The sequence below is a fragment of the Lynx rufus genome, unplaced genomic scaffold (assembly GCF_022079265.1).
Source record: "Lynx rufus isolate CCGP_SWC_20201006 ecotype Redwood Valley unplaced genomic scaffold, mLynRuf1.p SCAF_4, whole genome shotgun sequence".
Classification (NCBI taxonomy): Eukaryota; Metazoa; Chordata; class Mammalia; order Carnivora; family Felidae; genus Lynx; species Lynx rufus.
The window spans coordinates 6085764-6097071 of NW_025814856.1; the positions used below are offsets into that span (position 1 = coordinate 6085764).

General features: G+C 38.5%; 1 protein-coding gene across 1 annotated transcript; it reads left to right on the top strand.

Moving 5' to 3' along the window:
• The first annotated feature begins 6061 nt into the window (after nt 1-6061).
• LOC124523303 (olfactory receptor 7G2-like) lies at nt 6062-6988 on the top strand. Its single transcript, XM_047095165.1, has one exon. It carries the CDS (start codon nt 6068-6070, stop codon nt 6986-6988), a length of 921 nt encoding a protein of 306 aa, XP_046951121.1. The 5' UTR covers nt 6062-6067.
• The last annotated feature ends 4320 nt before the right edge of the window (nt 6989-11308 follow it).

An 11308-nucleotide genomic window follows, 5' to 3' on the forward strand; every position in this document is an offset into this window, starting at 1 on the left:
TTGTGCCATATGTTTTGGACTTGGGTTTCTAGAAGGAGGCAAAGGGATAGGAATCCTGGATGAGCCATAATTCTTGATTCTTCCATCACCGAATTCTTCTAAGCTAGCCAGGCAACAGATTGCTCAAGCTAATTTTAACTTGGGGTTGAAACATACTTTGCTTTTTTTTTATTAGTCTTATGATGTTTGACACATGATTTCAATTCTCTAAATTCAGCTTCTTTGCTTGGGTTTTATGCAGAAGCAGAGCCTGAGGCAAGGGTTCTAGTTATAATGGTTTTTTGGGTTTGGTTTCTTTTGTTTTGTTTTGTTTTTTTGTTTTGTTTTGTTTTGGATCACTGTCAGAAAGAATACTGAAGAAAGTATATAGGACAGGGAAACTATTGAAGCAAGACTGTGGTCATATCTAGAGACTAGCTTCCACCTGATTTCAGTGTAGGGCCATGGCAATTGCACTTAGGAGTTATACCTATAATACAGTAGGGGAATTGACCTTTTATACACCTATTTAGTAATTAATTTGTTGACTGTAAACTGTATGTTTGTGAGGAAATTCATCACCTACCATATTTCATTGTATTATCTATGAAAATTATGTGATTACATTATCTCAGTGGTTTGAGATGATTGTGAGATATTCAAACTTTATCAGTGATGAAATCTTCAGTTGCAATAAGAAAAAGAATCCCTAACTCTAATATTACCAACAATATAGAGAGCTATCTTTCATTACAGGCACTTAGAGGCAGGGAGTGTACAGGAACAGAGTAGTAGAGATTCATTCAGTCCTCCATGGGTTCTATTGACCTAGGATTGGTTCTCCTCAGGGTCATGAGGTAGTGGCACCAGATGGAAATGTCATATTTGGGCATGATTCTCAGAGAAAGAACTCTGATTGTCCTTTCTTGAGTCAGATGATTATAGAATTTTCCACAGAGTCAACTAGAAGAGTCAACTAGAACCATAACTGCAACAGGTTGTATGGTGGTCCTCAAAAGAATTTGTCCATGTCTTAGTCCTCTAAGGTATTAACATTTTGTGATAAAAGAGTGAATTGTACTTATTTGGAGTCTTTGTATATTAGCTTATTCCCCTATTTTCTGGGTAGCCCTAAATAGAATCACATGTGTCCTTATAAGATAAACAGAAATGGAAATGACCCAGAAAAAAAGAGGAGGCAATGTAACCGTGGTGACAGAAATTGGATTTATGCAGCCAGTATTTAATTTCCAGTATTTGGTCATTTTCTCCCAGCTTTACTGAGATATAATTATATATAACATTGTGTAAAATTAAGGTATACAATGTGCAGATTTTATACCATTGCATGGGTAAAACCTCCATCCTGGCACTTAATTACCATTTCTCTAGTGGTGAGAATATTTAAGATTCTACTCTCTTATCAATATTTAAGTACATAATACACTGCTATTAGCTATAATTATCATGATCTATACTAGATCCCCAGAATCTGTTAATTTTATAACTGAAGTTTTATATCCTTTGACCAACGTCTATTTTCCCCACTTTCCAGCCCCTGGTGGCTCTGTTTCTGTGAGTTTAACTCTTTTAGATTTTCCACATATAACATCATACAGTATTTGTCTTTCTCTGTTTGACTCATTTTATTCAGCATAATGTCCTCAAGGTTCATCCAAGTTGTCACAAAAGACAGGATTTCCTACTTTTTCATGGCTGAATAATATTTTGCTGTATATATACTATGTTTTCTTTACCCATTCATCTGCTGACACTTAGGTTGTTTTCATAACTTGGCCATTGTGAATAATGCTGCAGTGAACATGCTAGAGCAGATATCACCACAAGATCCTGATCTTAATTCCTTTGGATCTATACCAAGAAGTGGAATTGCTGGATCATATAGTAGCTTTATTTTTAATTTTTTGAGGAACCTCCATACTGTTTTCCATTGTAGCTGTAGCAATTTGCATCCCACCAACAGTGCACAAGAATTCCCTTTTCTCCACACCTTTGCCAACATGTTATCTCTTCTCTTATTTTTTTTTTAAAGAAATTACTTATTTTAAGTTCACCCATTTATTTTGAGAGAGAGAGAGAAAAAGAGAGACAGAGAGAGAGAGAGAGAGAGAGCGCACATGTGCAAACAGAGGAGGGGCAGAGTGAAAGGGAAAGAGAGAGAATCCCAAGCAGTCCTTGCACATCAGTGGGGAACCCCAGGCATAGCTTGAACTCATGAACCATGAGATCCTGACCTGAGCTGAAATCAAGAGCCAGATGTTTAACCAACTGAGCCATGCAGGTGCCCCAAGGGATGACATTCAAATGCCACCTTGTCTCATGTTGGTTTTAAATACTAGAGCAAGAACTCTATTGATTTAAAATATGGCCTTTTGTAGCAACATGGATGGAACTGGAGAGTGTAATGCTAAGTGAAATAAGCCATACAGAGAAAGACAGATACCATATGGTTTCACTCTTATGTGGATCCTGAGAAACTTAACAGGAACCCATGGGGGAGGGTAGGGAAAAAAAAAAAAGAGGTTAGAGTGGGAGAGAGCCAAAGCATAAGAGACTATTAAAAACTGAGAACAAACTGAGGGTTGATGGGGGGTGGGAGGGAGGGGAGGGTGGGTGATGGGTATTGAGGAGGGCACCTTTTGGGATGAGCACTGAGTGTTGTATGGAAACCAATTTGTCAATAAATTTCATATATATAAAAAAAAATAAAAAATAAAAAAATAAAAAAATAAAAATGAAGTTATATAGAAAAGTTAACATGTGATAAAAATAAATTGATAAGTGCATGAATATATTAAATTCATTAAATAATGGAAAGTTTGTAATTAAGTATTAACATGAAGCAGCATCTTTACCTATTAAATTATGGCTGAAATCACACTCATTTCATGGAGAATATAGATGAACCAGGATACTATTGCCTTCTCCATGACATTGTAATTTCCCATAACTCTATTTTTTAAAAAGTGTCATAATTTCAACCCATGATCCACTGATGTGAAAAAAATGTACACTGAAACCATCGTGATGAAATTGAAAATGTTGTTTATGAAATTCTAAAGTCTTGTCTATATTGATCACAGTCAGAATTGTTTACAGATTATAGACTAAAATCTGCCGTATGAAATATACAGAATGAAAATTAATCTTCAAGAAACATTCAATGACTCTTGGAAAAAAATCATCACTGTTTGCATTTTTATGTAGCTTATCTGTATTTATAAATATATATTTTTATACCCACATATATAAACTGTGTTTTCACACTTAGAGTTAGAATCTGGTTTCCTGATATCACTAATTAGATAGAGATGCCCTTGCTTATATCTAAAGACAGGAATCCAAGGGCGCCTGGGTGGCTCAGTTGGTTGAGCATCCGACTTCAGCTCAGGTCATCATCTCATGGCTCCTGAGTTCGAGCCCCGCATCATGCTCTGTGCTGACAGCTCAGAGCTTGGATCCTGCTTCAGATTCTGTCTCCATCTTTCTCTCTGCCCCTACCCCGCTTGTGCTCTCTCTCTCTCATATAAAATAAAAACAAAAAAATTTAAAGACAGGAATCCAATTAGAGAAGGATGGTGTGTCCACACATGCAAAGTATGTGAAATGGGGGTGAGCATGAACAGATGGAGAGAACTGCATGGCGCGCGCGCGCGTGTGTGTGTGTGTGTGTGTGTGTGACCTCACAGGGTCAGGGATCAACTATCCTGAATTCTTTTCTTCTACAGTTTTAGTCTTTAAGGATCTACACTGTCCTGGGATCCAAATAACAATAAAAGTGTTTGTCTAATGAGGAGCTTTGGATATTGAACCCTCAGGGATGCAGAGACTGCAAATAGTCTGTCTATGACCAACTCACTCAACAGCCCTGCCCAGTCAGGAAGCAACACATGAGGCACCTCCCAGCAATGATCCCACTTGCCTAGAAATGCGGGGCTTCACTCGATCGCTCTGCCCTTATCAGAGACAGACCTTCTGTTTCCATCATTCAAATCCAGAGAAGATGTCAAATGTCATCCAGCAATGATGTCAGCCAGGTAACAGAGAGTCCCTTAGACAATGCTTTGGACATGAGGGAAGGTGTTTACTAGAGTTGTAACCCTGCATAGCCATGAGGAGAGTCCATGCCTAAGATGACCAGTACTAAATCCCCAATGGGACTCCTGCTTGAATATCATCATCTTGACATGTTATTTTGTACCTCCTCAACAATGCTAATGAGGCTTATTCTGCTAGCTTTCTATTCTGTCTATTTAATGGCAGGAACCATTTTGCTTGTGAGCTTAAATCCTCCCCTTCACAAACATGATGACTATTATGAAATTCTCTGACACTTACTTGTATCCTTTGGTGGTGGAAGGGAGAGATACCAGCTTCATTTTAACTCCCATACATTATACAGAAGAATCTTGGTGTTATATTTGTAGCCTGGTTGTGAAGACCTAGAAAAAAGAAGTGTAGACTCAGACAGACAGAGCAGGCTATCTCCTTCATCTGCACATTCCTTTTCATAAAAATACCATATATTTTAAATTATAAGAATGGCATAGATATTATAACAATACATTTAATATGCTACCATTAACACATTTCCAGAATTAACACATGTTGGCATTCTACTATATCATCTCATGTCTATTTTTTTAATTAACAAAATAATGTAAATGCAGAAAGCATTCTTTTCTTGTACCCCTTATTTCCCCCTCACAGAGGAAACACCAGTGTAATGGTGTCCCCCAAGCATGCTTTCATGTTGTATGTGTGTATATGTACATGATATGTGTGTATATATTTATGGTATTTTATATGAATAATTTTATCTCTTGTTGGTTTTCATTTCTTATATTGATTCACAGATCCAATTTCTTTTAATATTTAATTTATTTTAATTGCTTTATGTCCATGCCAAATAAACATTGATATATTGATATTCCCCCCTTTCCCCTGTAATATGATCAAGATTCTCAAAGGGAGTTTCAGCATGTAAACCCATTCCTGAAATTTGCAATTATCACACTAAGGATGTTTTCTTACTTATCTTTTTCCTCAACTTGCCCCAACCCATCCTAGGAGTGAAAATGCCAGATGCTATTGTTTATGACAGAAAAAAAAATCACAATAGGGAATGTCACTATGAGGGTCTCATTAGCTAAACACTGCGCAGACTGATTTAAGCCTATTCATTTTTTATCATCACAACTCCATAAAGTATTCTGATAGTTCCTTATATACACACAAGAATACCAAGATTCTAATACAGTTAAAACCTTTTCCCTATTCACAAAGCAAGTACTGGAGCCTGGATTCAGTTCAGAGTGTGTGGATCTAAGTATTATACCAAGTGATTGATCCTCTGATGGCCACTGTGTCCCACAAGAAAAGACAATCACTATTGCGCAGGGACAAGCCTCTTAGGATGCCTGGTGCCAGTGTCATCTTATGAGTCTGTCTTCCAAAGACAAATTGCTATTATTTTTATATGTCTATGCATTTCATCCTTTCTCCCATTTAGCTTGGGCTATTTGTTGTTGTTGTTGTTGTTGTTGTTGTTGTTGTTTGTGATCATATGTCACCTACTGTCTTAGGGGAAGAAGATCCCTAAAGATGAGACTGATTTTGTAATTTTATTCTTATATTTCTGATTGTTTGAAGGTGTGGAATAATTCTAAAGGAATAAAGCCATGTCTTCTCTATTTCATTCTTGACACAATGTGTTAGACACTCATTGCTCATTAGAATTTTGGCTGATTAACTGAATGGAGGGAAGAAGATGAGGGAAAGAAGAAGGATGCAGGGAGAAATACACAGAGGGAAAGATTCAAATATCCATTTAGGTTCACAATATAGATAAACATTTTTCTAGAACAGCCGTTCTCAGACTTTATCATATGTCAGAATCATTGGAGACCTTGTTAAAGTAGACTGCTGATCACCCACCCTGGAGCTTTTCCTCAGTAAGTCTGGAGTCCAAAAATTGCAATTTCCAACAAATTCCCAGCTACTGCTGCTGTTGGTCCAGTGACCATACATTTTATTCTCTTGTCACCCAATATTTTATATCAACAACATGGAACCCAGAAACCAAACGGATGTGTCAGAGTTTCTTCTTCTGGGATTGACCGAGGATCCAGAACTGCAGCCCATACTCTTCTGCCTATTCCTGCTCATGTACCTGGTCACCATCTTGGGAAACCTGGTCGTTATCCTGGCTGTCATCTCTGACTCCCACCTCCACACCCCCATGTACTTCTTCCTCTCCAACCTGTCCTTTACTGACATCTGTTTAAGCACAACCATGATCCCAAAGATGCTGGTGAACATCCAGGCACAGAATCGGCACATAAGTTACACAGGCTGCATCACGCAGATCTGCTTTGTCTTGGTTTTTCTTGGTTTTGAAAATTTTCTCCTTGCAGCAATGGCCTATGACCGCTATGTTGCCATTTGTCACCCACTGAGGTACACGGTCATCATGAACCCCTGCCTCTGTGGATTGTTAATTCTACTCCCCTTGTATGTTAGCATCATGGATGCCCTCCTCCACAGTATGATGGTGTTGCAATTGTCCTTCTGCATTGACTTGGAAATCCCCCACTTTTTCTGTGAACTTGCACAGGTCATCAAGCTTGCATGTTCTGATTCCTTCATCAATACCCTCTTGGCTAATTTTATGGCTAGTACACTGAGTGGTATTTCTCTCTTTGGGATCATTTTCTCTTATACTAAAATTCTATCTTCACTTTTAAGAATGCCATCAGCTGGCAGAAATTATAAAGCCTTTTCCACCTGTGGGTCTCATCTCTTAGTTGTTTCCTTGTTCTATGGGACAGGATTAGGGGTGTACATTAGTTCTGCAGTTACTGACTCTTCCAGAAAGACTTCAGTAGCTTCAGTGATGTACACGGTGGTTCCTCAATTGATGAACCCCTTTATTTATAGCCTGCGTAACAGGGATATGAAGGAAGCCTTGAGAAGAATCATCAGGTAGGATAACTTTTATTTAATGATTCTGTCATCATATTTGGGTCAGATTTTTAGAATGAGTCAAAGTAAAAGGTATTCTGGTGTTTCAGATCTATCACCAAGATCATCTAAAATGACTAGATAACATGATGGCCACATCAACTTGGGCTTCATATCTGATTTTGTGATTTTTTTTTAATTTTTTTTTCAACGTTTATTTATTTTTGGGACAGAGAGAGACAGAATATGAACGGGGGAGGGGCAGAGAGAGAGGGAGACACAGAATCGGAAACAGGCTCCAGGCTCTGAGCCATCAGCCCAGAGCCCGACGCGGGGCTCGAACCCACGGACCGCGAGATCGTGACCTGGCTGAAGTCGGACGTTTAACCGACTGCGCCACCCAGGCGCCCCAAGATTTTGTGATGTTTGACAAGTGATTTCAAGTGTCTAAATTCAGTTCTTTGGGTCATGTTCCATAGAGGGAGAACCTGAATCCTGGGATCTTGTTATAGTGATTTTGGGGAACAGCATGTTCAGAATAAGGTGGGAGAAGATGGATAGGGCAGGCAAAAGGTATATGCAACATCATGGTTACACGTACAGACTAGCTTCCACCTTATCCCACAGCTAGGACCGTGAGAATCTTCCCCCAGACAGGCATACACCGTGAGGCAAGAAAGCTGGCCTTTCTTACTCCCACGCAGTAATCACTGAGAGTTGTCTCTATCAAACTCTATCTCTCTGGAGCAACATAAGAATCCACCAAACTCAGTTTTATCATCTGTAGCATCAGTGAAATCTGATTATCTCAGTGGTTTTAGGCAGTTGTGAGATATGTGAACTTGAAACTGAAAGTCTTTGGTTCTTATAATAAAAAGAACAATTTCTTTAATATTCTCAAACAAGAAAGTTAGCTATCTTTTTTCTTCTTTTAAAAAATTTTTTAATATTTATTTTTGAGAGTGAGAGACAGAGTATAATTGGGGGAGGGGCAGAGAGAGAGGGAGACACAGAATCCTAAGCCAGCTCCAGTCTCTGAGCTATTAGTGCAGAGCCCGATGTGGGTCTCAGACTCACAAACTGTGTGATCATGACCTGAGCCGAAGTCGGACGCTTAACTGACTGAGCCACCCAGGCACCCCTCTTCTTCTTCTTCTTTTTTTAGGTTTACTGTTTATTTTGAGAGAGAGAGAGAACATGAGCATGAAGGGAAGGGCAGAAAGAGAGGGAGAGAGAATCCCAAGCACGCTCCACGCTGTCAGCACAGAGCCCCATTTGGGGCTTGATCTCACAAATCATGAGATTGTGACCTGAACCGAGATCAAGAACCAGAGTATTAACCGAGTGAGCCACTCAGGTTCTCCAGGAGCTATTTTTTGTACAGGGACTTCAGAGATAGGGAATGTACATGGATGGGAGAGTAGGAATTTATTTAGCTTTAGATGAAGTGGCTTCATTCAAGATCAGATGGTGGCAGCAGACACAGGTGTCATATTCAGCATGATGCCTAGGGACAGAAAACTGTCTTTCCCTGAGCCATTTGATAATTGGTCTTTCCATGGCATCATTCAGAAGATATCCCCTTAAGTCTCATCGCTGAGAAGAGAATCATATGCTCCTTCTTAATCTAATTACTGGTGTGGGAGAAATGATTAAAATCAAAGCCTTAGACTGACTGTCTGAGGTTAATTCTTGTTGGGCAATCAACTGTCATAACTATTACAAGCACCTAATACGATGCCTGACATACTGGGGAACTCAACAGCATCTAACTGGTATCATAGTTTTTCATATCTTATCTATATTCGTAAGTCTAATAATCCTTTTGAACTCACATCTTTTTGCCACCTGTTTCTACATTTATATTTGTTTATCTTTACTGCAGCTTTTCTGGTCTGAGCAATATAATCATTAATTATTGAGTAGGTAGGATAATGGGTGTTCATCTTTTTTCTGACACTCTATTTGCTTCGATTCCTTCTCATTTATTTATTTTTTAAAAAGCCTGCTTATTTTGAGAGAGAGGGAGGGGAAGGGGCAGAGAGGGAGAGAGAGAATCCCAAGCAGGCTCTGCACTGTCAGTGTAGAACCCAACACGATGCTCCATCTCACGAACCTTGAGATCATAACCGGAGCCGAAATCAAGAGTCAGACGCTTAACCCACTGAGCCACCCAGGTGCCCCTCTTTGATGTATTAAGAATGTACCTTAAAAAAATAAAAGAATTATCTGTGTTTTAATTTATTTCTTTAGTTACCTCTCCATGCAGTATTTCTCACTCATCTCAGGAGGGGTCCACACAGAGATATATGACTGAGTAAAATTGATGGAATGACTGAAGTCTTAAAGAGTTGGCTGCTAAATTAGGGCTTTTATGCAAAACATTATCATGTGTTATTATGAAGAAAACAGTGTTTCTGTAGAGAAGACGTTGAGTGTAAAATAAGACAGGAGAAAAGAAGTTGGTAGCATTAGGGGCCATCACTTTTTCCACAAGTACAAAAATGTGGAGCCATCAGACAGAAGTATCTTTATGGATGTGTGTATTAGGGGAGAAGGACTGAGGTCTCCCAGGATAACCAAAGGAGTGCCATTCCTTGAGGAGGTATTGTGTCAGCACCACAGCTGAGGGACAGCTCCCTGCCTGCTGCCCTGGTGAGCCTTCTAATGCAGAACTCTCTCCATTGACACCCACAGAACACCTGCACAGATGGATGGCCTGAGGCACTTGTCCACACTGCAGATCTCCGATCTGCCTCTGAGAACTACTGACTTTGTATCACTGGAGAGACATCGAAAGGATGAGTTTGTAAATAAGTACTTTGTAAATTTCTGATACACTCCAAAGTCTGAGAAGCATGACGTAAATATTAAAAGAACGTGGAAGAAAATATTTGTATTTCAGAATATGAAAGACCTTACTTCAATTTTACTCGTTAAAACATCGTAGATGAAGTGGCATATAAAATACATCTATAGTTCTTAAATGGTAATGTGATGAAAACATAATACCCATTACCAGGTTAAAGCATAGAATATACTTGAAGAGGGGCGCCTGGGTGGCTCAGTCGGTTAAGCATCTGACTTTGGCTCAGGTCATGATCTCGCGGTCCGTGAGTTCGAGCCCCGCGTGGGGCTCTCTGCTGACAGCTCAGAGCCTGGAGCCTGCCTCAGATTCTGTGTTTCCCTCTCTCTCTGACCCTCCCCCATTCATGCTCTGTCTCTCTCTGTCTCAAAAATAAATAAACGTTAAAAAAAATGTTTTTAAAAAGAAAAAGAATATACTCGAAGAGTTTCCAAGTCACATCACCTTTCCCATCCCAGAGGTAACCACTATTCTGAATTCTATATGCACCATTTCTTTAATGTTTTAGTCCATTGAATTCTATGAAATTGCCTGTATTTTGTCATGTTTCCTCTACACACGGACATATTCATAGGATTCAACTGCGTCTTTCTATCACCCTGTATATATCCCTATACCATTTGTTAACTATATTCTACAAATAAAAAGTTCTTTTTTAACTTATTAAAAGTTTAGTCTTTAAGTTTGAATTCTGTGTCTTATTTTTTGCATCATTTTGCCATTGGGTTTCAAACCTTTTGTGGGGTATAGCACTAATTTATTCACTTTCTATATCATATAATTTGACATTGTGAAGGATGATATCACAAAATAGTAGTCCATTCCTATATGGATGGAACATTTGGTAGCTTGTTTTCCACTATTATGAATACCACAGTTTGAATAATCTCATACGTATCTCCTGGCAAAAACGAGGGAAAGTTTTATACTAGGAACCAAGTTATTGGATATAAGGGCCTATTCTCCTTTGGGTGGTTCAAACAAGTTTTTCAAAGTGGTTGAGTCCATTTTAATTCTCATATGATGTTTCTTGAGATCCACATCACTTCCCAACACGACTCTAACAATCTAGTGGTTGTAAAACATTATCTCAATAATTTAGATTTCTCTTGTTCTGAGAGAGAGTATCTTGTCACTTATTATGGGCCATTTATTTTTCCTCTTCTGTGAAATATCTATTTATAGTATTTCTATTGAACTACCTATTTTTTCTTATTAGTTCATAGGAGTTTTTATTTAATTGAGATGGTAAATTGTTCTTAGTTACATACATTGAAAATTTCTTTCAAAAACTTTGTACTTTATTTTGTAAATAAGTTGCAATGTGTTTTGGATGAACATAAATGCTTAGTTTTACTACTGTTGAATTTGTCAATGTTTTCTTGAGTGGTTTGTTCTCAATAGTCTTGTTTCTATAACCCATACTTACCTCAAAATAAAGGATTTATAGCTTTGGCTTGTACATTTGAGGCATGAACC

Excerpts from the sequence above, each read along its gene's own strand:
- LOC124523303 (XM_047095165.1), top strand. The coding sequence starts at position 6,068 with ATGGAACCCAGAAACCAAACGGATGTGTCAGAGTTTCTTCTTCTGGGA.